Raw genomic sequence first — 27,250 nt, forward strand, 5'->3', positions numbered from 1 at the left:
GTGGCGAGCGCAGCGAGCCCCGCGAGGGGACGCGGATACCCTCACAGGTAAACGCGTCCCTTCGCGGGCTTCACAGGTATCCGCGTCCGCTCGCCACGCTTCGGGCTCGGTGGCTCGCTGCGCTCGCCACACTAATCTATTCTCAACTCCACGCCGACGTGGATAGTGGGGGTATGAAAAGGTCGTAGGACGCGTACCGCCGCCCCTCGCGGGCTCGCTGCGCTCGCCACGCTTCGGGTTCACGTTTATAGTGGGGGGGTGGCGTGGGGGTGCATTTAACATTGTAAGCACCCATTAGGGTGCTTAACATTGTATAAGCACCCATTAGAGTGCTTATACAATGTTTAATCGCATCGCATATTATGGCATTGTATGCCATGTACAATGGCATACAATTTGAAAATTGTATGCCATCGTACACTAACCACCGAAATCGCGTCGCATCGCATACCATCGCATGCGTTATGGTATGCGATGCGATGGGCGCCGCCAAAATACACAAGTACCTTAATTCATTATTGCAGTAATATTTAATTTATGAGAACTAAGATTGTATTCAGAATAATAGCCTACTTAACTTAACTTTTATTGTTCCTTTAAATTGCATGCAAATTAATTGTTCAAACAGTATTTTTTTAGACTAATAAAATAAATATTATAAGTTATGAGTTGTTTATTAACCAAATAAATGAACAGTAAAAGACCACCCATTATACTGTATTTTGCAAAAGGTGCACATTATTTGTTATAATGCACATTTATATAATTACTTGGCTGAGGTGATTCTCTACCCAGGTGTGTTCCGTTATGAAATGTTTCCACACATGACGTTACTATACTACATTCCAGAGAGACACTCCTCTCCACAAGCTTTAAGATGCTTTCTAATATGTATACATTTCAAAGCAATGTCAAAACAATAAATACATAATTCTATAGAACACATTAGTTACCAGCCTGCCAAAATGATGGAACAGCATAACATTAATGTCAGTGCCAGCAGCTGTGCATTCCCAAATACCACTTTCACATTGTACCTCATTACTGGGTACAAGCCGGTTTCTTGCCGTTTTGACCCGGTAATAATTGCGATGTGAAAGGGATTAACGGTAGCAACACGGCAATGTGAACTGGGTAAAAAGCAGAGTTCTTATTGGTTCGTTGCTGTGTTGCTGTGCAGTGTGAATGGGTTAAACGGGTCGAGCAACCCATTTCCCATTCACACTATGGAGGAGGCAGTGCTTGGAGCTCTAAGCGCGGTACTTGTTTCCTAGAACGGCCACAATCGTGGCCATCGTGTACCTTTAAGTTAAGGTACACGATGGCCGCGATGGACCCGATTTCCTTTGAAATCAGGTCCATTTTGGCATTAAAGGGAAAATCGCGAGCATCGCGTCGGTCGGGACCATTAACATTGGCCCCGACGCGACCGACGCGATGCCCCCGATTTTGCCATAGGCTTCAATGTTAAAATATTTTTTAACATTGAAATCGGGAGCATCGCGTCGGTCTTGTGCCATTATAATGGCACAAGATGAGATGGACTTGATTAAGTCCATCTCACATAGTAAAAAATGTGAAATGGGCCAATATGACCCATTTCACATTATATATGGCCCCGTCGTCACCCCACAATTGACGTGAACCCGAAGCGTGGTGAGCTGGTGAAAAGGTCGGAGGACGCGCACGCCACGCTTCGGGTTCACGTCAATCGTGGGGTGGGGTTTACGCTGAAAAATTGGGGGTCTAGGGAATATTTTACATTGAATCCAATGTAAAATCGGGTCCCAGGGACCCTATTCACATTTGATTCAATAAAAAAATCGGGTCGGTCGCATCGCATGCGACCAAATCGCATGCAATGCGATCGACGCGATTTTTCCGACACGACCACCCCGATGGAAATCGGAGTGGCCGTGCTAGGAAACAAGTACCCTAAGCGCTGCCTCCTCCTCCGCCCACGATGATGTGCCGATGCTCCACCACACCCCTTCTTAACGTCAGCGAATCGGCAATATTGCCGGTTTACTGCTGTGATCTGCTTTCAGACCGTAAATGCAGGGTTGCACCGGGACTGGATCGTTTAAAAGTCCCGGTGCGACCCTGCATTTACAGTCTGAAAGCCGTAAAAGAGAGCAACAATTGAATTGCTCTTTAGGTTATCATCTAGTGGCCACTGGTGTGCACAACACATGAATTCCCATAGAGGTGAGGAACCAGGTTAGCCTTTCATTAAAATAAGGGGCTGATTGTGAATTACTTTAAAAGTGTCCCTGGAAAATGTGCTAGAAGTGGTCTCACATAGGCAGCAACAACTGTGTTCTTTCAGCAGTCCCCACTTTCTATCAGCAGTCCCCACAGTCTCTATCAGCAGTTCCTGTATGCTCTCTGTCAGCAATCTCTACTTATCTCTATCACTAGTCACTACCTGTTGTCAGCAGTGCCCACGTTCTCCTTGTCAGGCGTTCTCACATTTTATGTCAGCAGTGCTTGTTTTACTGTATCTCTGTCAGTAGCTTCCACTTCTCACACTCTAGAGCCCCAACGCTCTCTAACTACCGCTCCTCACTTGTGTCCATGATGCCCAAAGCTCATAGCCTCTCAGCCACCAGTGCTATGCTAAGGATAGAGGAGCAGAAGTCCACCCAGCCAGGACATTCCATCTTCCCACCAGCACCGTATCAGCAGCAGACCTGCCCGCAGCACTCTGAACCTGGCAGGTGCTACAACAGAGCCAGGGGGTGGAACTACAAGTGGGAGTGCATGGGAATATATTTCAGTTATTACCAAAGGTATCACTATCACAAATAAATAAAACACATTTTCCTTATTGTAATTTTTTTTATTGAAAGTAAAAAAGATTATCAGAATAACAATAATAAAATCTGGTTCAGTATGGTAACATGACTGCGTTCAAACCCCAACTGAAATTTGAATAGCTTGTTCATTCTGCCTTGTAAAAAGGTTGCAAATTATCAAATTGAACCAGACATTATAAATTCCTAATACATTCTAAAAAAAAAAAAAAAAAAAAAAAAAAAAAGAAAACGAAATAACATAATGTATTATTATAATGACAGTGATGTCTTTGAAATGATTAAACTCTACTGGTGAAACAAAAAACCTGTGTTTCGTCAGATTTTGTACTCTGTCCTACGAAGATGCTGAATGATTAGAGTTGTAGTTCACCAACATCTGGGAAGCCTCTTGTTTCATTCGTTCATCAGTGATCCTTGGCAAACAGTATTAACACCAGTCTGCTATTTTATCAGCAAGTAAAATGCCAGGTGAGAGTGTCAACCCTCTTCCAGGAAAATAAGGACAGACATTGAAAAAGGCTTGCACACAATGAGCCTAATTCAGGTTGGTTTGCAAAAGCAAAAACCTTCTTTAATTGTCAAACCCATATGCAATGCAGATGGGGCAGATGTAACATGTGCATAGAGAGTTACATTTGGGTGTAACATGATGTTACATCAGCCCCACCTGCAATGCAGCATGATTTTGTCCATTCAATAAGGAGTTTGCTATTGCAAACCAACCTGAATCGCCCTTAATTTCCCTTGCTACCTTAGATTGTCACAAAGAAAATCTGGTGTGCAAGAAAAGAATGTACAGTACTTTAAATAAAGGAACATTTCTTCTACCAAAAACATGAACAAAATATCCTAGAATTATCTGAGCAGTCATATACTGTACTACTGAAAGACTGCTTTGTTTTACAGAAACAACTGCTAAATAATGACTTAAAGCTCAAAGGTTCCCCTGACAAATGTGATGGCTTCTGGGGGAAAAAAATGAAAAGAAAATTTAATTGGGGCCAACTCTTGATAAATGTACTTTACTGTTTTACAAGGTCATACCTTATACCAAACTCCACACAAAATGTAATTAAATTACAAACAACACCCTCCACCCCCTCCGGAATTGTCTCCCTTTTTGATTTGAGACTCTTAGAACATAGTTCTCAGTACTGCATGTTTTCTTGGCTACAGTCCACAAATTAATGTTGCTGGTTTACATAGCATTTCATTAAATGCAATAAATAGTTACTTAGCTCCTTTTAACTATGAAGAATGAGCTGTGTGTCCCGTAATACCTTATTATGCAAAAAGTAACCTTTGAAATTCTAATATGTAAAATGTGCTTAATACAGTACTTATAAATTTGTGTATTGGCCAGTAATTACTGATACTGTGCATACAATTAATGTAGAAATACACTTTAATGGCTTAAGCAGGATGTGCAACGTGATGTAATGTACCTCCGTAACGTGGCTTCTAAGCTCATTTTGTCTAATAAGCATTATCTTGGTATAATATCAATATAGATTCTGGGGGAGTATGTGATCTAGAAAGGCTGCATTATCTCACTACTGTAAGACTAAAGTTCAAATGTTCAACCACAAATCAGTTTATATATTGAATATTGCCCTCTAGTTATCCTCTCGCTTAGATAGTTCTGTGACACCATTATTAAACCAATATATTGAGTTGCTATCAATGAGCAGTTCATTTTCCAAGTGGATGTGTTATCATGATGTCAGTGGGAAAGGAGATTGGCAAGTCTGATGGAATACACAGCCCGTCATTTCCTGTTTTTGAATTACACGTAGTCCTTTCCTGTTGAAGGTGCATTTTTGTTGTAGGCTCTGGGTGGTGGGTAAGATGTTTCTCTTCTGGGACAGGAACAGCACAGCACAGCCCCTCCTAAAATTGCCAATGCAGCACCAGCCCAACCAATAAATAAAGCTGGACCAAACTCATACCTGGAAGAGAAACAAAATGTTTTGTTTTTTTCATCAGTGTTCTATCCTCCAAATATAAGGTTTGAAAGTTATCCTCCCTACTGTATCTTCATTATCTATCCTCCACTTTGTATGGCGTTCTGTCATAGCCTTATAAACTCTCAGTACTTCTACCCAGATAAAAACATGCAGAACTCCTTTTGTATTTAGGAATGGTTTCTGATTTTTAGAATGGGATGGTTAGGGGTTTGTAGCGATGACAGTGTGAGTTCCAGTGCCTAGTCACATGTATGATAATACATCCTGCTCAGCCCAGGGACGAATACAGTGGGGGGCGAAGGGACCAATGCCCCCCCTTTAGGCTATAAAACACCTCTCCTCTGCTGAGGTGAAGCCTCCCCCTCTCCTCCCTCTATTCCCCGATCCTCCTCCTTTACCCCTATCCTGGAGTTACTCAGGGTCAGATACAGAGGGGGGTGAAACACATCTACTGGGGATGCTCGGGCTCTGGAGATTGGAGAATACAGCAGCAGCTGTTTCCGGGTTGGTCCTAAGTAGCCTCCACCTCTCCTCCCCTCATCCCCCTCTCCTTCTCCTCTCCCCACGTCCAGTGTCACTGCTCAGTTCTAATCTTGGCTCAGTTGGACCACGCATCTCCCACCGGACCAGGATCACATTAAGGTGTCCATACACGGTACACTATTTTGGTGCGTTTTGAACCAGATCGCATTGCATGCAAATGGCATGCGATTTGCATGCCATTTGAGTGCAATGCAATCCGAAGCTAGTTAATATTTAAATATATATATATATATATATATATATATATATATATATATAATCTTTATACATGATTACTTTCTAGATACAAAAGTACTTCTTTTTTGTGGAATTATAATATTGGCATCTATTCAGAATTGAGTCTAATTTAATCCAAAACAGAACGCTGTAAAACATAAATACAAAATGTTAGCTAGTTCAAAAAGCATAGGCTGCACATACTTTATTTCCTATGCGTAATATTCCTAATACTAATACACATACAAACTTACTTGGAGTTGCTTGGTGTAAATACATTGTAGAAATCCTTGGCAATTTTATTTCCATACCAAGCTGTTGCAATAAGAACACAGAGACCTAAAAGAGAAAATACATTCCAGTACATGTGACAATGCAAAATAATTAGTCAAACATCTCTGACCTTTATTCACCATCAACCAAATAGTTATTCATTTCTTTAAATCTTTGTTAGTTTTACTGCATATTGCTCTTTGGCTATATGTAAAATAGTTCTGACCCTTTCATAAATGAGTTTCCTACTTTTAAACATCATACAACTGTATAACTCCACATATAATTCAGCCATACCTTACCCTGTATCGGTCTAGGGCATGAAGGGGCCACCAGGGAAATGCAGTTGGGGGGCCCATATATGGCCAGTCTTCAAAGTTGGTGTGGTCAGATGCCACATTGTTTTTTTCTAACCATTAGAGAGTGCATGGGCTGGGCCCCTTGACATATATTAAATACTACTAGTGCATGCATAATAATGTACCAGATTAATAACGTCAAAGCGTTTTACAGCATACACCATAATCCTGTGCAATATAAGGTACAATATGCAAAATAAGGACCATCAAATGATTTCATTAATGCTCGCAACATCACGGGCGCATTAGCATGGGAACGCTCAGCATTTTCATCGGGACACTGATGAAAGGCAAGACGTTTTCATGGGTGATACCCCGTGCCCGCACTGCTAGGTGCGAGCGGCCAGCGAATAAGCAATTCCCCGTGCCTATTCGCACAAAGCGGCTGCACATGTGCATACAAGTTTGTGCGCATACGCAGTTGCCTAACATTGGGACTGGCCAACGTGACGATTAAAATGAGGGCCAATGTGTAATTCAAGTGGATCCCTAGAGGAGGAGGTGCCCCCCCCCCCTCAAGCCCCTGAGAGCCAGGCCAGGCCATCCCTTTTTATACTTGTCATTGTAAGACCAACATAAACTGTATGCATGAACCTCTTCTACTGTTTAACCATCTATCTATGCATAGATCCTACAAAATAATTATTCTTACCAGCAATAATGAAGAGAACACCACCTACGATTCCAACCTTGGCCTTCTTCACCTCATCATCTTGAAGGCAAGTTAAGCATTTCATCCCCACAGCAGCAATACAAGTTGCAAAGAAGCCCAGAAGAATCCCACAGATCATGAGTGCCCTTGTGGCCTGTAAAGTGCCTGAATAAAAGAACAAAGGTTAGTTGTTAGGAAATTACATTCTTATTTGGTTACATAAAATTCATGACAAAATTCTGTACATTTTCCAGCTGATAAGAATTGGGAACATTCTATACAATTACACAGACAAATCAGCAATTGTAAGGATAGATTAAATCTTTCCTGGGTCAAAGTTTGTATTTATATATGTACATGGCTGCTGACAGGGGGTTGTTGTGAGTACAGGTGTCCTGGGCCCTGGCCTCTGGAAGGGCCAGAGCAGCTCATTTTGCCCACCTGCGCAGCACAGGCGTCTTCAATGCAGGACACCGGTGGCCAATTAAAATGCTGCACAGGCTTTTGATCCAAACAGAGCTTGTGTACCGTTAGCCAATCAGAGTGGCTGCCGGTACACAAGCTCTGATTGGCTCACCAGCCTGTGCTGCATTTTAGTTGGCCGCCAGCATCCTGCATTGAAGAAGCCTGTGCTTCGGGACCTGCTGAGATGGGTGGTCCCAGAGGGGCCCTGACTGTTAATCAGTCCCGGGCCCCAAAATTCCTAGTGGCAGCCCTGTATATGTACAAGGATTCATTTCTGCTAAAGGTACGCACCCTCCGACCTTTTCATACCCCCACTATCCACGTCGGCATGGAGTTGATTTTATATAGTACGGCGAGCGCAGCAAGCCACCGAGCCCGAAGCATGGCAAGCGCAGCAAGCCCCGCGAGGGGACGCGGAATACATGTGAAGTAATCCATGTCCCCTCGCGGGGCTCGCTGCGCTCGCCACGCTTTGGGCTCGGTGTGCTCGCCACACTATATAAAATCAACTCCACGCCGACGTGGATAGTGGGGGTATGAAAAGGTCGGAGTACGCGTACCGCCGCCCTGCGCGGGCTCGCTGCGCTCGCCACGCTTTGGGTTGGCGTTGATAGTGGCGGTGGCGTGGGGGTGCATTTAACATTGTAAGCACCTATTAAGGTGCTTATACAATTAAAAATCGTATAGGGGGACCAATTAACATTAAAAAAAAACATTAAGGTGCTTATACAATTTAAAATCGCATCGCATTGCATTGTATGCCATTGTATGCCATATACAATGGTATACAATTTTAAATTGAATACAATGCCATGCGACTGAATATCGTGGGCGCCATGCTAGGAAACAAGTACCCTGCTAAATGCACACAAACACACATGTGGCAATTACATTGTCCCCTAAGCATCCATTTTTAAATCCTCCACTTCGTTTTTGTTTTTACCTTCAAATAAAAGCCCTGCATATTAAAAAATAGTAAGTAGTAGAAAATATTTGGCCCAATATTTGTTCAAAGTTTAATAGGCAAACAGCATCATCCTTGAAAATGTAACACCCGGAGCTTGCACACATGATGATGATACATCATTCCTGTTTTACATGTCACATGGTATCTGTAGATCACACATCCTGTTGTAGTTCCTTTTATACTTTGTATTAGCTGAATCCATTCTATACATCATAAGATCAACGCAATAAATAAATAGATGTCTACTCAAGTCTGCAGAATGGCAATAAACTTGTCATTTTAACAAATATCTGTACCATTTCTAATCCAAAGTAATAGATCATTCTGCTCAGGGATGCATAAAGAGAAGAGGGACATGTATGGGGTGCATACAGAGAAGAGGGACATTCTCCCTAACGGCCGGTGCAGGTGAATAGACTTGGAACCAGATTATACTCCGCACATGTCTACGGGCACATGGCACCCATGCCATAATTCCACTGACTTGGCTACAGAGCATGCACACATTGCTGGAAAAAAGCTGCAGCTTTACCCAAAGATTTGTGCAGCACCGACACCAGGGACGGATTTAAGTGACAGGCCGCCCATAGGCACAACATTGTGCCCCCCCCCCCGTACCTGCTGATGAATAGCTGTCACAGTCGCAGGACTGGAAGAGGCACCCTGTCCTCTCCTCCTCCCCAGTGCTGGAGATGTCACTGCTGCCACTTCAGCTGGTGCTGTGATATGGAGCAGCAGCTCACCCCCCCCACCTGTGACCCCCTCCCATGATTCCAGACCCCCCCGTCCCGCATTTAGCGGCCCCTCCGCTATCACGCCCTCCCACGATTCGCGCAACCCCCCTCCCGAATGAGAAGGGGGATACCGTGCCGCCGCCAGCAGGTGCCGCCCATAGGCACGTGCCTCACATGCCTAGTGGGAAATCCGACCCTGTCCGCCACTACATCTGGGGAGGTGAATAAACATGGGTGCATGATGTGCATTGTGGGCAACTCAGGGATTGATACGTCCCTGATTCTGCTTCAGCAGAATCCAATTAGTGGCTTCAAGACAGATAGATGTCAGAAGTGCTGAATGATCAAAAATGATCTGGCCCATGTGCTAAGAGAATGATCTGTTACAGATTTAGTGGGGCTGGAGTTGAACACTAAGACTGGTGCAGGGTTGCAAGTATAGTAGGCATAAAGTCCACAGCTTATTTCCAAACATATGCAGAGATGTACAGTATGCATCTTGAGATATTAACACCACTGCAGTGGGCGTGGCAGCATATGTATTTTACTACAGCGTGTAGTTGCTTCTGCCCTATAACATCTGCAAAAAATGTGCCCCTGAACACGTGCATATACACTTACAGGTACATGCCAGTCTGCATGATATGTATTTCCATGAACACGCTCCTAGTGGCTATAGAGAGCACCTATTTCCTCACCCTCTGCCTCTATACTCTTGATACAAGCAAAATGTGTATCTGTACAGTCCATATGCCAGCGTACATAGAGATATAAAATATTATCCAAAAGATGTGAAATTCATTGATTTGTAGATGTGTTACATGCAAAGGCATTCTGCCTACTTACAATAAAATCATTGTATGAATTGGGTAAGCATTGTGTAAAAGTCTTGATTCCGCATTTTGCCTCTTACATGTCCATAGCACTGCTTATAGTAAGGCTGCAGTCCCAATTATGCATTGAGCTTGGTGGTCATTGGACCTGATTTGTACTCTTTATTATGTTTGGCGGTTCCCCTTATTATTATAGTAGCTAGCTGCTGTTGTTACAGTATGTTTCATCCCAGATTCGGTGACCATGTCATAACATCTTTGAAAATGTTCCTGTTTTGAATTCTCAGCCAAGTCCTGACTTGAAAAGTAGCAACATGTTTAAATTATAAGCAAGCTTAAACCTGACTATGTGTTTTCTTTGTAAGTTCATCCAAATGTTCTGCTCCAAAGTATAACACAAACCTACTCCTGGAATTATCAATCATTTCATTCAGGTATATACTGTATCTAAAGACATTCTTTTCAGACTTTACAATGGGTTATATTTTCTTTAAAGACAAAAAAAAAAGTTGTAGCTCTCATTTATAAGTATCATGACCACTGGCTACAACTGAAAGAGAAACATTTTGATAGATTTGGAAAAGACAGCAAAACTAGTTGGCACTTATGAGCTATTAAATAACATTTTATACGAAACTGCTAAATTATTACTACCGTATACATTTTCTTAATTATTTACCCCAAAATTTGAAAAAATAAATTTAATTGATTAATTTAATTCAAAGACTATTACTTGTATCGTATTTTTTTTGGGCACAAAAGTACCAGATATATTTCAGAGTTCAATGCAACATCAATGAACAAAACCATGTTGCACAATCTACCTGGGGGTAAATGTTACATGTGCAGAGAGAGTTACATTTGGGTGAGTTATTTTATTTCTGTGCGGGGTAAATACTGGCTGCTTTATTTTTACACTGCAATTTAGATTTGAGTATTAAACACCCCACCCAAATCTAACTCATTCTACACATATTAAATCTGCCCCACCTGCAATGCAACATTCTTTTGTCCATTTGAGAAATATTTAGCATTTGTGATCAACCATGAATCAGGCCCATCACTTTGTCCCTTACTGTAGCTAATGGAGATCTTATGGCACATCACTTGGGGATCATTTATTAAATATGCATATAAAAAAATGGGGAAAAGTTCCTGAAATCTTTTACATGCATTAATCTGGTACGTGGTACATTTGAACGTATATGTGTATACTTTTCATGCATGCATTAACGTATGAGAAGTAGTCTGTATAGCTTACTAGTAGGTTATATTACAATTCTCCAACATTACGGGGGAAAATGGATAATTCATTCTTTTTTGAATCACTTGAAAGCACTATTCATGCGATTATCATTTCATAAATAGTGCAACAAATCATGTATAGATATGAAACATTATTTTATCCCAAGAAAACATAAAATCTGTTCAGATCTAGGTATAGGATGATCGTTTAGGGAGTTGAAAGTACATATAATTTATGACTAAATACAATTAGATATTATTAAATTCTATACTGTAGTTGTCGGTGTACTACAGTCCCTAAAAAGTTAATTATAAATGTTATAGCCCAGTGGTTCCCAAACTGTGTGCCTCGTGACACTTGCAGGGGTGCCTTGGATTAGTGGTCTAGAGGCAATTGAAATTATTTATGGTCATTGTAAAAGGCAAAAACATTGCTGGTGGGCTACCAATCGTAAAATATGTGGACAAACAGAAGCTAAGCCTGTCCCTCACCCATAAATAAACCCATGTATGACATACAAATCGATTTACAGAATAAGAAACTTTTGGACTAGGGGTGCCGTGAAAAAAATTCTGATGCTCTAGAGTGCCGTTAAAAAGTTTGGAAACCACTGTTATAGCCATAACATAATGGTGATGATGATGATTATTATAAATAATAATAATAATAATAATAATAATAATAATAATAATAAATTATTCATTCTTTATTGAATTTTCATATATAAAAAAACAAAGGCGGACATTACATACAGCGACAGTACCCAATACATATAAAGACAATAGCCAATCAACATTCATCAATCATCAATCATTACAATACATAAAATACATATACAAAAAGTGCTTACAATACGTTCCCAAGTGCAGAGGCCAGCATACAAGTTTCATTTAAGATGGTCCTAACTCATCGACTCACAGCAGCTATTATACCTAATCTCGTAGGGAATAGATCGATATCTGGCACATAATTAATCCTACTTTCGCATTGAACACCTCAAACTCGTCCGTGGCCAAGCATGGTTCATATCTGTAAACGAACACCAATACTAGATTTTTTGTGACAATCAGAATAGCAGCAAACTGATAAAAGACACATAATTAATCCTGCTTTCGCATTGAACACCTCAAACTCGTCAGTGGCCAAGCATGGTCCATATCTATAAACGAACACCAATACTAGATTTTTTGTGACAACCAGAATAGCAGCGAACTAATAAAAGAGAAACACATAAAGAAGAAAAAAAAAAAAAGAAAATTAAAGTGTAGGGGCCATCAGAACAAACTTCTAACTATTTCTATAAGAGGCCTTTAATTATATTGCAAAGTAAGTTACTAAACCTATATTCAGTGAATACCACGTGCATGTGCCTTTCATTTTCAAACCTAAATTCTAGAATATGACTAGAGGATTACAGTGTTGTGTTATATTGAGAGTGAATCCATTTCCCCCATATCCCGTAAAATTTTTCCACCGTATTTCCCGTAACATAAATATATTTCTCATGCTCAATCATTTTATTAACCATGCTGTACCATGCCTGTATATCAGGTCCCTTTTGTGACATCCAAGATTTAGCAATAACTGCTTTGGCAATTGAGCATAGATTAATCGCTAGACGACTGTCCTCTTGCTTCAATGCGTTTGTAGGCCATATACCCAACAGAAGTCCACTAGGGTGAATACATGATCTTGGTATCCCAAGTTCAGATAGGGTCCTCCCCACGCCCTGCCAGAAGTACCGTAAGGCTTGACAATCCCATATCAAGTGCCAAAAATTGCCCCCCGTTATCTTACATTTGGGACACCTATTACCTGATCCATCTGAAAACTTACTAATTCGGTCTGGTGTATAGTATATCCTGTGAAAGATATTCAACTGAATTTGTTGGATCCTAAGTGACTTAGTGGCCATGACCAAAACTTTCATGGCTTTTACCCAATTAACCTCATTTACTTCAGGGATGTCTTTACTCCATTTAACCCTTAAATCCTCCAGGTTGTCTATTGAGGTAAGGTCCATCAGGAATCTATAACATCTCGATAACCGTTTACCACGTGGTAACTTACCAAGAAACTTTTTCACAGGGGATTCTACTATTTGAAAGGGCACTTTGCGATATTCAGACTGAATAGCGCTTCTCAGCTGTAGGTATCTAAAAAACATTCCTTGTGGAACCCCAAATTCTAGCTGTAGCTGGGAGAAGGATTTTAAATTATTATCCGCAAGAATCTGACCCAACCTAGTGATCCCATGGTGAGCCCATATCCTACTTCCCTGTTGGATTTTCAAGTTCTGGAGTTGGGGGAGCTGGAAAATATGACATTCTGGATCCATCCCCTCAAATTGGGACTTTTTCTCTACCCCTTTCCAGATGTTCCTGGCTTGTTTCAATAATGGGGGGAGGCGCTTTGAAGTGGTTCTCATCAAGAGGGCCTGAAGTGGAGTTGCCCCTGGGACAGCCTTTTCTATAAATTCTAACAGGTCCTCAGTATTCTCATTTTTAATAACCCAGCCAGCAAGATGACACATTTGGGCCGCATGATAATAAAGCTTGAAATTCGGCAGAGCTATCCCACCCTTAGTGTTAGGTCTGCACAACGTGAGCATTTTAATTCTAGGGGCCTTATTGCGCCAAATAAATGTGGAGACCATTGAATCAAGCCTTCTAAAAATACTGTCGCCAATATAGATGGGGGAATGTGTAAAAAAATAGAGCAATTTAGGCAAGACAGACATTTTAACCAAATTGGCACGCCCTAGTAATGTAAGTGGGAGTCTCTGCCAGCTTTTAAACTTATTTTTTATTTCCTCCAGGAGTGGATCAACATTATCTATTATATAATCTCTAGAATTTCTAGAGATCGTAATCCCCAGATATTTAATTTTTTCCGCTAAGGGAATTCCTAGACTAGACAAAGCCCCGTCTCTTCCAGCTGGTCCGAGCACCAATAAATGAGATTTACTATAATTCATTTGAAGACCTGAATAGAGGCCAAATTCACCAATAATCGCCATTATTTCAGGGAGTTTTATAACATAATCCACCAGTCCAACTAGGAGATCATCGGCATAGAGGGAAATAATATTATGACCGATGCCCACCGTCCCAATTCCTTGCCTTAATTTACAGGCCAGCGGTTCCATAGCCACTGCAAAAAGAAGGGGCGATAATGGGCAGCCCTGTCGCGTACCACGAGATAACGAAAATGACTCTGAAACATACCCATTAACTAATATACGTGCAGTTGGGTGGCTATATAAAAGAAACACTCTATCAATAAATTTACTACTCATACCAAAGGCCGATAGAGCTTGTTTTAAATAAGGCCACTCTACACAATCAAAGGCCTTATTTGCATCAAACGATGCTACCCCCACTTCATGACCGACCATATCTGCCATTTGTAGATATGTATATACCCGACGAAGATTATTAGCCGTGGACTTCCCCAGCATGAAGCCATTCTGATCCGGGTGGATAATAGTGCCAATCACCCTGTTGAGCCTATTTGCCAACACTTTAGCATAAATCTTGGCATCTACCGTCATCAGGGAGATTGGCCGATAAGAATCCACCCGGGAGGGATTCTTACCACTCTTTAAAATTAGCGTAATAATAGCTTCTGACATGGAGTTAGGTATAGCGCCTCCCTTTTCCATTTCCTGGAAGAGCTGTAATAATTTAGGTGCAAGGCTGCCAACCAGGGCTTTGTACAGTTCCCCTGGGAGCCCATCTATCCCTGATGCCTTGTTTACCGGTAGTGAGTTTATCACCTCAATCACCTCCTCTAACGTGAAGGGGGAATCCAATACACTCCTCTCCTCATCTGATAGTGTGGGAAGATTAATATCCTTAAAATAGTTAACCAGGGAATCCGTCGTGGTATTAACTCTTGTTTGGTATAAGTGTTGATAAAACTCCCCAAAGGCTTGAGTTATGTCACTTGGAGTTACACATAATTGACCTGACTCTGAGATGATTTTAACTATAACATTAGAGGGCTTATCGGCCCTAATCAAATAGGCCATATAACGACCCGCCCTGTCACTATTTTGGTAGAACTGATGGGATTGTCTCAGCAGCTTCTGATTGACCATTACCTGTAGATGCTCTACCCACCTTTGTTTTACCATCAACCATTCCTGTCGTGCAGAGTCAGTCTTTTCATCTATATATATTTTTTCTTTGTCTAGTGTTAGTTTTTCCAAATCTAATGCTTTTTCACAGTTTTTCTTTTTAACCCCTGCAACTTTTTTAATCAAGTTACCCCTCAAATAGGCCTTTAGGGTATCCCAGACTATGTTAGTTTGAGCCGTTCCCTCATTAAACCTACAAAATTCTTCGACCAGCTCACCGAAGTCTTCCCAACCACCCAATTGGGGGATCCAGGACGGGTGTAATTTCCAAAAAGTAAACCCACGCTGTTGTCTAGTATCTAACAGCATTACAATCGGAGTATGATCAGAAATGCCCTGTGATTTATATTCAATCGATTCAACAACCCTCAACACATTCTCAGAGACCAAAATCATGTCGATTCTTGAAAAAGTGTGGAACGTTGCCGAATAACAAGAGAATTGCTTGGCTGAGGGGTATCTTTCCCTCCAAACATCTCTCCACCCTATTTCGCGGATGAAATTGGCAAAATTGCTGCTGGTATGAGTGTAACCCCCTTTACAATTCCACCTATCCTGACTAGGATTCATGACTACATTGAAGTCCCCGAGACATATTACTGAACTATCGGGTCTTTCTATTATAAATTCAACCGCAAGCCTCAACACATCAAACGAAAAAGGAGGAGGGATGTATATAGCAAGGATACAGTATCTAGTCATGTCAATACATCCCTCAACAAACACGTATCTACCATATGGATCAATTTTTGAGGACAACGTCTCAAACTTAACATTTTTCCTGATTAACACGGATACCCCTCTGGAGTAGGGGGAGAAACAAGAGTGAAAGGACGCTCCTATCCATGATCTATCTACCGCCTTCACCTTCTCACCAACCAGGTGAGTCTCCTGCATACAAACTATATCGGCCTTCAAAGACCTACAGTGTCTTAATACCAGGGAGCGCTTTATCCTCTCGTTTATCCCCCTAACATTCCATGTCAGGATCGATATCATAGTTCTGATGGTAGTACATTTCCCTCAGAGTCGGAGTTAGTCCCTCCAACATCGAACCTGGCATCTACATCTTTAGAGACAAAGTAAGCACTTGTAAACACAACAAACAAAACACGACATATACCCCTCTCCCACCCCCACCCTGTATAACCTCCCCTGTAAGGTATACCTACACCCATACCCACCCTCTTCCAGCTACCATACACAGAAAAAAAACAAAACGGAACCCACTCAATTCAATCGCCAGAGGCAAATTACTCAAGGTCACTAACCCAATGGCGTGCCTGCCCTCCGTTTACCCCACCAGAGACCCCCCCCCTCCTCCCCTCACATTCAATTCGGACGGATTACCTTGCCACCAAACTTCCAGCGCGCTATACATAAGAAACAACACTTGCTTATACAACCACCTCAGTTTCTCTAAACCCTAGTACGCTTAAAAGCGGCTAGAGAGAACAAGGATGGAGAAAAACAGAGAGCAGTACGGATAAACAACGCTATTGAGAAATCTTTTTTTTTGCAGGCAATAAGAACACCACATTTATAAGTGCTAAAGGCTTCCATAGTTCGTATTAGCCTAGTGTGATATCCGGACATGAAAAATGATTTAGCCAAACGTTATAGCTAATACAGTTACAAAGAAACCAGAATCCTTATGCAGAAAGCTGCCGCCCCGCAGGGTGGTATCTGTCCAGCCACTCCGCAGCTTCGCCAGGGCTGAGAAAGAACTTTGACTCATCATTCGTAACTATTCTCAGTCTCGTTGGATAGAGCATCGAATACTTGATGTTAAGCTCCCTTAATCTTGCTTTTATATCGCGAAACCGAGCTCTATCCCTTTGTACATCCAGTGGAAAATCGGGAAATATGGAGATTTTATTCCCGTTATGAATTAAGTCCCCTTTATTTCTAGCAGTTCTCAAGATGTTATCCCGGTCACGAAAGTGGAGAATTTTAGCAATAAGTGTTCGCGGTTGACCGCCAGGTATCGGGGGTTTGGATGGAACGCGGTGCGCCCTCTCTACTGCAAAGTAGGGCGAGAGGATCTCTGACCCAAGATTTTGCTTTACCCACTCCTCCACAAACTTTTCTGGCGAGGGTCCCTCCACACTCTCTTCCAAGCCCACAATTCTAATATTATTGCGGCGCATCCGCCCTTCCAAATCAACGCTTTTGCTTTGGAGCTCTTTTACTGCTTTCTCGAGCATTTTGACCTGGGTTTGCAGTGGGGGAAGAGTATCTTCAATATCCGAAACCCTGGCCTCGACCTCGGTCACCCTGGTGCGTATTTTTTGAGCATCCTCTCTTAACAGGGTTATATCCGATTGGACCTTGCCCAATTGAACTGACAAACGGGCCTCACTGGCATTAACTGCATCTAATACTTGTTGCAGGGTGACTTCCTTCAGTGCCTCAGCGCCCCTATTCTCTTTTGTAGGAGTGCTGAGTGGGGTAGTATCCCTTGAGCTGCTAGTATTGCGCGGTTGGGAGCGTGCAAATTTTTCCAATTTAGCTGCCGTGGAGTTCTGACTTGCTTTCCCCATCCTAATCCAAGGAAATGTACTGCTGTTTTCAAGAGGGAATGGCCTGCCTGTTAGACTTCACCACACACACACATACACAGAGCAGGCTGAGCAGGATGTGAACTGGAGTTAAACTTAGCAGTCCAGCAAAAGAAGTACACCTCAGATGCTATGGGTAACAGAAAGGAAAGTCAGGGCAGACTTAGGGCATAAAGGGCTGTGCAGCTCCAACACCACTCTTGCACCCACTAATTTGACCGGCAGTGGACCCCGCTGTAGTCCGCTCACAATTAAGGGCACTCCAAAAGTTGTCTTCACTGCCACTGTTCAAGTACTAGGACAAGTACAGCTTCCTCACACATCAACTCCCTTCCACACCACGACCCCTCTCAGACCTAAGAATACAGTCCGTGTGTGTGTGTGGACTTGTACAGGCAACCGCAGTAGTTTATACAGACTTATTGCACTTATTGCACGCCAACACCTCCCTTTCTTATATAAACAGTCCAACGCTCCCAATAACACGTGCTGTTGACTCACAGCCAACAGAGGCCGGGTCTCATGCTCACCACTCGCCGGTTCCCTCACAGGTCAGTCCTCCGTTCAGCTTAGACACTCACACCAGAGTCTCGTGGAGCATCGGAACTATCCCGCAGCGCCACCTCCAGCGCATCCGCCAGGTCCAATCGCCAGGTCCAATTGCTCACTTCCCTCGCGCCCTTCGTATCTCAGGCTTAGGCGTGAGGTCACCTCCGTGCGCCCGGAACTCTCACCCCCGGTGAACACGGGAAACCGCCACGTCGCCCTCACTGTCTGAGCTCAAAAACAGTAGGTGCCGTCTCGATCACACTCCATCCCGCCGGGAGCTGTTTCTTACCCCGGCAGCATTGCGCTTCTCATTTGGCGGGTAGATTTTAGCTAGGAGGGGACGGTTCGGGGGTTAGCTCTCCTGCATGGGGACGCCGGAGGGCAGGAACCTCCCTCAACTCACGCACGCCGCCGTGACCACGCCTCAATAATAATAAATTATTAATAATATTTTTTTTATATAGGTTACATACATGCAACTGGCAAGTTGTTATCTGTGAGAACTTTGCTGAACATTTTAATGCAGTTTTTATTATTTTATTCTATATACAGGTTGGTCCCAAGCATTTCGGATAAGGGATACTCAACATGTAATAGTGCTCTAGCACTAGCAGCCAAAATAATTGTGACAAATAATCAAATAGATCAGCCTCAATAGCATATATTAAATAGTTTGAATCTCTATCACACCTCCTATCAATGTGCATTCATTAGTAGGGAATCCATGCACACCTGAAAAGGTGTGTGGCCTACCTAGAAGGGGCATGGCTACATGTCACATCATCATATCATCACTCTCGTGTCATGCTCCGCAACTTCCGGTGATTGAGTGCTCTTCAAAACTTTCCCCCGTTTCAGAAAGTGTCAATCTGGACAGTTGGGAGCTATGTTGTCTATGGTAGTTCTCCAAGACAACACACTTATATGTACACTGGAAAATAAGGGTTGGATGCAGAGGTAAACATTCACCAATTACCAGAATACACATGTGTAAATTTACACTGTCAATGTTCCAGAAATCTTGGAGTGCTGTATGCATTTCCATCACATCTACTTTTATGTCTGAAGACGTAGAACTTTGTTGTGATAGGATTTAGCAGATGTACAGAAATATAGAGGGGGTCATATGCCTTCCTTGGAGTCAGCTACTAAGTGAGTAAATTGTTCACTTTTAGAGCCAGTAATTAGTTTTAAGTACAGTACTGATGTCTGACTGTTATCCAGAAACCCTCACCGCAATCCCAGATGGAACCAAGCAGACAGTGGAAAGGAAATTATTGGATTATATCAAATCAATTATTTTCCAAGCAAAATCTCCTGCACCACACGTATAGCAACTCCTAACTCACAATTCTAACATCTACTGTACCAAACATATAACATCTCACACATCACACGTATACTGTAGCATCTCATATCTCACATGTACTGTATAGCATCTTCTATATACCACACATATAGCATCTTCTGTACCACATATAGTATCAATTATACCTTACACATATGGCATCTCCTATTCCATACTTATACCACATCTCCTATTCCACACGTATAACATCTCTTATCTCACATGTATAACATCTCCTATACCACACCAATAATATCTCCTATACCACACTTATAGCATCTTCTATTCCACACTTACTGTATAACATCTCAGATACGACACATATAACATCTTCTATTCCACACGTATCGCATCTCCTGTACCACACATATAACATCTATTATACCACAAGCAGGACTTGGTTCAAGGTTTTTCAGCACGTAGGCAAAACTTCAGGCCAGAATCTCCGTTAAAAGTGTGGAGGTGGCGTGTTGGCAGTTCAACACCCGCCGTTTGCATTAAGTTCAACAAGGATGCCTCTTTCATGGTAATCCTTAATTTTGTGAAAGTCTCAAGGGCATTCCCCAGATTATTGAGCCCCTAGCTACCTAATAGTAGAGCCGGCCCTGTCGGTGGCACTGAAAATAACATAATTGCAGCTCTGACTGTGCCATACAGTTAATTGTGCCATGGACTAGAGAAAACAATGGCTATGGTGGCATGATTTACCACAAATGGTGTCATCATGTCTTTATACAGATGGGGCAGGTCCCATCTTGGCAGGGGATGGCGATGGCGACGCCAGCCGCCATCCCCCGCCAGTGCCATATAGATGGCGAGGAGGGGACGCACGCGCACGAGAGGCGCGCGCGTCCCCTTCCGACGGCGCTTCCATCCGCTCCCCCGGGTCCCCGCCAACTTGTCGGCGGTAACCCGGGGTCCCCGCCGCCTGCCCGCATCCCCCCTAACCCTGTCCGTCTCCCTGAGGCAAAAACGGAAAGGGTTTCCGTCGCCCCGCACGCGCGTTTCAGTCTGATGGATGGCGAGGCTGTTGGCGGATCGCCAGCGGGGACGTTCTGGCGATCCGCCAACCAGGATGAGGCCTGCCCCATCTGAATTACCCATTTCACTGGGGAACCAGGAAACTGGTCTACTGTCCCAGGAGCAAGGTGCGGTACTTGTTTCCTAGCACGGCCACACCTATTTACATCGGGGTGGTCGTGTCGGAAAAATCGGGTCGATCGCATCGCATGCGATTTGGTCGCATGCAATGCGATCGACGCGACCGACCGATTTTCGACCCGATTTTTTGATTGAATGAAATGTAAATCGGGTCCCTGGGACCCGATTTTACATTGGATTCAATGTAAAATATTCCCAACCCCCCCAAATTTAACGGCGTAAACCCCACCCCACGATAGACGCCAACCCGAAGCGTGGCGAGCGCAGCGAGCCCGCGAGGGGCGGCGGTGCGCGTCCTCCGACCTTTTCATTCCCCTACTATCCACGTCGGCGTGGAGTTGAGAATAGAATAGTGTGGCGAGCGCAGCGAGCCACCGAGCCCAAAGCGTGGCGAGCGCAGCGAGCCCCGCGAGGGGACACGTATACCTGTGAAGTTATACGCGTCCCCTCGCGGGGCTCGCTGCGCTCGCCACGCTTCGGGCTCGGTGGCTCGCCACGCGTCGGGACCAATGTTAATGGTCCCGACCGACGAGATGCCCCCGATATTTTACCTTTCCCGACACGATTTCAATGTTAAAATATTTTTTAACATTGAAGTCTATGGAAAAATCGGGGGCATCGCGTCGGTCGCGTCGGGACCAATGTTAATGGTCCCGACCGACGCGATGCCCCCGATATTGTGTCCTAGCCGGCAAAATGGACCTGATTTCAAAGGAAATCGGGTCCATCGTGTGGATCGTGTACCTTAACTTAAAGGTACACGATCCATAAGATTGTGGCCGTGCTAGGAAACAAGTACCGCAAGGTGTACTACCTGAGTTTAGTAAGTCTCCCAGTCTCTGTGTATGCATCAGCCTCTGTAGTTTGCTAAACGCTTTGTGTCTTTCCTGCATGGTCATGGATTTCACAGACCTTAATGTCATTTTAGGACTCCATATGTACGTTTCTTTATGTTTTGCTAGCAAATAAAGCACATTATAGACTACTAGATAAGCTGAAGAGCTACACGGAGAAACACTTCTACAGGCCCATGTTATCCATGTAGACTGTGAAAAGTGACATTAGCAGCGTCTAGAGGGCCTGGTTGAGTTGTCGTTTTTCAAATACTCGCCAAACTACAGCTCCTGGCGGCAGCATGTGGGAGGCTGACTAGCACAGGGTAAGGCCGCCCCGCATGCTGGGTCTCTCCCAGGAATGCAATTGCAATGTTTTAAAAATCCCATCACTATCATGCGAGTGCTTCGATATATAGTAAAGTCCTTGCATCCTAAGGATAGCCCCCTGGCTGTGCAGCTGACATGCAAAGCTGTCTTTCAAGTCCCAACGGCTGCGTGTGACATCACCCAACTGCTGCAGCCCACCATGCAAGTGGTCAAGACTGTGCCACTGCAACACTATTCTGCCCCCACAAGCCCTTAGACTGTAAATGTGCAATCTGATGTTCGCACATGTACAGAAGTGCAGAAATAGCCTATTAACGGGTCACACACTTTTATGAGTGAACCTGAAATGGCCCAGATTATGCACAGAAAAGGTAAAAATAAATAAAAAATAAATATACAGATGGAGCCACTCTCATCTGAGTGGTTCCCGGTGTGCCAATCACCATCCACCATCTGCCAAATGGAGCGCGCACATGTCAGGACGCTCACGTGCCCCATTCTCGGCAATGGACGTCCACGTCCGCCGGATTGCCATCTGCCAGATACGAGCGGATGGCGCGCCGGCAGACACAATAAGAACGGCCCCATCTGTAATGGGCAGCATGGTGGATAGCTTACTGTCATCACTGAGACCCTGGGTGAGTTATTCTAAGCCTAGAAAAGTGATTAAATGGAGATTGATAGACCACCAACCATTTTGCTCCTACCTGTCATTTTTCAAACCTAACCTGTGACATTGCAGTTAGAAGCTAATTGGCTGCTGGTTTATCACTCTCCATTTTTGTGGTGGGTAGCGGATTCTCTGCCCGTCGCCGCTTCAGGGAGATAGGCAGGGTTAGTGCGGAGTGCGGGCAGCTACGGGGGAGCAGCGGGGAGGCGGCAGAGGGCGGCAACCGGCTCTGTCTGAACAGGGCGCACAAGCGTTTCGTGTGCGCGCCCCCTTCAGGCAGATGGCGAGCAGCGGCACAGAAGTGCAGAAATAGCCTATTAACGGTTTACACACTTTTATGAGTGAACCTGAACCTATTGGCAATAGAATAGCCAGGAGCGGCTCTAATGAGAGTTGCTACTTCTGTAGATATATATATATTTAACTGTATCTAGCAGTGAAAAGGTTAACATGCTATATACCTGGTGGAATGTTCTGCTGGGAAATCAGTATTCTGTTAATTCTTGTATTTTGTGTTAGGGAGGAGAACTCTTTTGTAGAAAATATGCAGTTCTCCAGGGTGACTGCTTTCAGTGCTTTGACGGGTCTGATCTTGTCTCCAGCTCAGCTACACCTATATGATGAGACGTGTGCAGTATTGCCCAGTTTTTCCCTCAAACAGATTAGGATGGGAAACAACCATTATTGTAGTGTTTGTGCCACTTAGTGAATAAGGATCAGCAATCCTGACTAAAGCCAGCTTTCATGTCTCAGGCCTCAAATAACTTTATTTTATGGATAAAAGACACCTGACAATTGTTTCGGAACAGAGCTCAGTAATAAAGTTTAATATCTGTTTCTATAAACGCATAATACACATGAGAATGTTTTAGGCTGACACTTTTATTGCCATGTGCAGGTATAATTGGCCCACAGCTTCTGTGTCTCCTGCAATAATTCTTGTTTAGCAAGTTTCTTATTAAAAAATATGATGGCTCATTCCTAGACTGCTTAGCAAAAGCCTCAACATGATAGATCCTGTCCATTTATCTAGGCACTTTTTCCCTGCTGTGTTTTTTTTTACCTGGCTGAATAGTATACAGAAATTCACCATTGTGGAAACAATGATTAAAATGTATAAGGGTATAGGGGACTATTTTCATAATGCATACCTCCCAACTTTTGAAGTTGGGAGGTCGGGACGCTCCCGAAAAGGGGGCGTTGCCTAACGGGGTGACGCGAACTCCGGCCAGGCCCCCGTTTTCACCGCTCGTCGGCGCTGAATAGACGCTGTGCGCATGCGCACAGCGTCTATTCTTGGCAAGCTGGGGGGGCTCCCAACTGTCCCCCCCACCGCGGGAAAATGGCGGCCCGGGCGGGACGCGGGAACGTCCCCGAATATCGGGACGTGGGAACGTCCCCGAATATCGGGACGTTCCCGCGGTAAGCGTGACAGTTGGGAGGTATGATAATGCCACTTTATATCGTAACAAAAATCTCTTATACTGTACATTATGGCCCTTATTCTGGTTCATTAGCAGCAGCCGCTGAGTGCACTCTCCCAGCCTTGCGAGCGGTGGGTGGAGAGCGGTGGGGGGTGGCTGGGCCGGGACATTACCATATGTGTATGTCCTGCGTTTCATGGGCGTTCCCATTAAAACGCTTGGCGTACATATGCTAATGCAGTTAAGACTCACATGCAGCGGGCGGACAGCTGACATACTGTAGCCGGATGTCAGCTGCCCGCCCAATTCTCTGTATTTCTTTGCTAATATGTACGAGTGGTCTGGCCCACCCTTACATATGCATGCGCCTTTCTCATCATGATGGAGGAAGTTCCCACTGGCATGCGAATGGATGTTCATGTAAAACATGCGTTCGCAAGCCTTGCAAACAAATTCGCAGTGTGAATGGGTGGTGCGGGCTAACCATTCGCAAGGAAGGGTTTGGGTCATTCACAAGGGTGCGTGCACGCGTCCGAGCGAATGAACCAGAATAAGGCCCTACAGTATACAGTATGTAATAAAAAAGTATGATCACCCCCACCAACATGTTTTCTTTTTTTACACAATTGATTCAAATATAAAATTGTCCTCTCGTATGAAATTGTCTTATATTTCTTTTCACACTTGTTTGATATGTACTTGTTTAATAATCATAATTTATATGATTAAACAATAGAATCCAAGATATGTCCCCTTCCACATGACTACCCAAATCTAACATTTGATTGGTTCCTATGAGTAAATACATCATTGCTATTCACTGCGCTATTAGGAAATGGACTTGCTCATACACTGTATTTCCTGAACACTAATGCACTTCTGCTACATACAGTATTACTATATTCACTGTCATGAATGTAGGACTTACTGTACTATATGAATACTGTCACACAATGCATGAAGCTATTTTATTTAGTACCTGATGTCAGTTTCCAGATAAAGACAGATGATGGTGTCTATTTACTAAGCATTGGAGAGAGATAAAGTAGAAAAAGATAAAGTACCCATCAAACAGCTCCTGACATTATTTAGATGCAGCCTGTGACCTGGCAGTTAGGTGATGATTGTCTGTTACCTTATCTCTCTCCATTGTGTCATTCTTAAAGGCTTAGTAAAAGACCCCTTTGTCATATAAAGTAGGTCATTGTCTGTAAATGTAACAGTTGCTGACATTTATTAATTATTACATTTGCAAAACAACTAAACAGTGTTATCTCTCTCATAAAGCCAGCAAAACAAAAGGGTAACACACAGCCTTTGTTCCCTAATGAGACACTCTAGGCTTACCTAAGGTTATTGTAATACATTATTCCACTATTTGTTCACTTACATTGTTTACAGCTCGGCTCTCTGTATAAGACCATCCTATTATAGCCTACAATAATTTAAAAGTATTATGGCCCTTATTCAGATCTGATCGCAGTACATATTTGTTCTCAAAATGGGCAAAACCATGCTGCACTAAAGGTGGGAAAGATGTAACATGTATAGAGAGAGTTAGATTTGTGTGAGTTATTTTGTTTCTGTGCAGGGTAAATACTGGCTGCATTATTTTTACACTGCAATTTAGATTTCAGTTTCAACACACCACACCAAAATTTAACTCTTTCTGCACATGTTACATCTGCCCCACCTGCAGTGCACATGGTTTTGACCATTTTGAGAACAAATTTGTACTGCGATCAGATCTGAATAAGGGCCCATATTTATAAATGGTTCTACTACTGATATAATGTAAGCAACAATACTGTACTGATTCTTAATTGTTGTTTGTGTATATGTACTGTTTTTTTTATTCCTTGGCCACCATAAATTAAACCAGCTATGGAGCATATGGCTCCTTGCTGGGATTGAACCACACCTTGTGAGGTCACTAGCAGGTCTAGTCATGAAGTTGTGAAAATACCGAGGAAGTGTGCCTGCGGAGATGTGTTGCCTATGGCAACCAATCAGCTGCTTAATTTTGTATAATTAATGTATAATTTTATAAAATGCACTTAATAATTGGTTGCTATTGGCAACTTCTCCACTCTTTTCATTGCTCTGTGAATATACTCTAGGACTCTGGCTTGTTCTTATATGTACTGGGTAAATGGGTGAAAATTATTCAAAACCAAAGTCCGCTCTAGATAAGGCTTACTCAATTTTGACAATGTTTTCCATGTTTTGTATGTGCGCTGTCTTCACTGTGCATGAGAAGTAGACTGTGCCACGTTATACTCTTTATATGCAGAATTACAATGGTATGATAGATTCAGCAACATTGACTATTGTTTGCCTTTATCTTACTTTCTTTAACAAATCATCTATCAACACCCTGAAGCATCTACAGTACTTTACCTGTGCCTCACATGATTAATCCGGGATCTAGATTATTTATACAATAATCTGGATTCCATATGACTCACTTCACAAACAATCAAACAAAACGAACTGGCTAGATAAACCGTTTTGGGCATATGTGATAGGGTGGGAGTTTGCTGGTGGTGCAGGATGCCAGTCGATCTCGTTTTTTTATTTTTTTTTAAAGCGGCAATAATTTACATGGCGAACCCAAGTTGATTGCTGCTTTAAAGAAAGCCGGGGATTGCCCGGCTTCCCGTACCTTTGGCAAACTCTGACCCTCCGAAGCTCTATATATATCATTACAGATATCCATCCTTACATTTTTTAACTGCTCCATATTAATTACATTTAACTATATGCTAATAATAAAACATATATCAGTTCTAACAAAACAAAATCACAATAACATCCGTAAACTGGTACTTACTGCCCAAATTCAGCAAGGAATCATAGGATTTGCATTGCATCTGTCCCGTACTCTGCATTACACAGGACATCCACAGTCCTTCATAGGTCACTTGTGCCGTGATGATGGCGTCTCCAGCAAAAGAGGACATCTTCCATTGGGGAATAGCTACTGCCACTATGAACCCAATCCAGCCTATGCAAGCCAAGGCAAATCCTAGAATCTGTAAGCCTGTATTGGCCATATTCTGCAACTGGAATTGCTTACAAGTAGTTCTAATGTAAACAAGATATATAACTATATATAAAACAGGTAACAGCTGCTAAAAGAAGAACACTCTCCTATTG

At 43.1% G+C, this 27,250-nt stretch overlaps 1 protein-coding gene across 1 annotated transcript; it reads right to left on the bottom strand.

Moving 5' to 3' along the window:
- Positions 1-2,880: 2,880 nt before the first annotated feature.
- Positions 2,881-27,250, bottom strand: CLDN1 (claudin 1). Its single transcript, XM_083174733.1, has 4 exons — positions 26,925-27,250; positions 6,830-6,994; positions 5,800-5,884; positions 2,881-4,768 (listed from the first exon to the last, which is right to left on the bottom strand). Exons 1-4 carry the CDS (start codon positions 27,145-27,147, stop codon positions 4,606-4,608), a joined length of 636 nt encoding a protein of 211 aa, XP_083030859.1. The 5' UTR covers positions 27,148-27,250; the 3' UTR covers positions 2,881-4,605.

Source organism: Crinia signifera, chromosome 3 (genome assembly GCF_055691185.1).
Source record: "Crinia signifera chromosome 3, ASM5569118v1, whole genome shotgun sequence".
Taxonomy (NCBI): Eukaryota; Metazoa; Chordata; class Amphibia; order Anura; family Myobatrachidae; genus Crinia; species Crinia signifera.

Bases quoted from the DNA above. Each gene is read 5' to 3' on its own strand.
- CLDN1 (XM_083174733.1), bottom strand. From the start codon at position 27,147: ATGGCCAATACAGGCTTACAGATTCTAGGATTTGCCTTGGCTTGCATA. The intron at 5,885-6,829 runs GTAAGAATAATT...TTTCTCTTTTAG, and splicing joins TGTTCTCTTCATTATTGCTG to GTCTCTGTGTTCTTATTGCA. The intron at 4,769-5,799 runs GTAAGTTTGTAT...TTTCTCTTCCAG, and splicing joins TTTACACCAAGCAACTCCAA to GTATGAGTTTGGTCCAGCTT.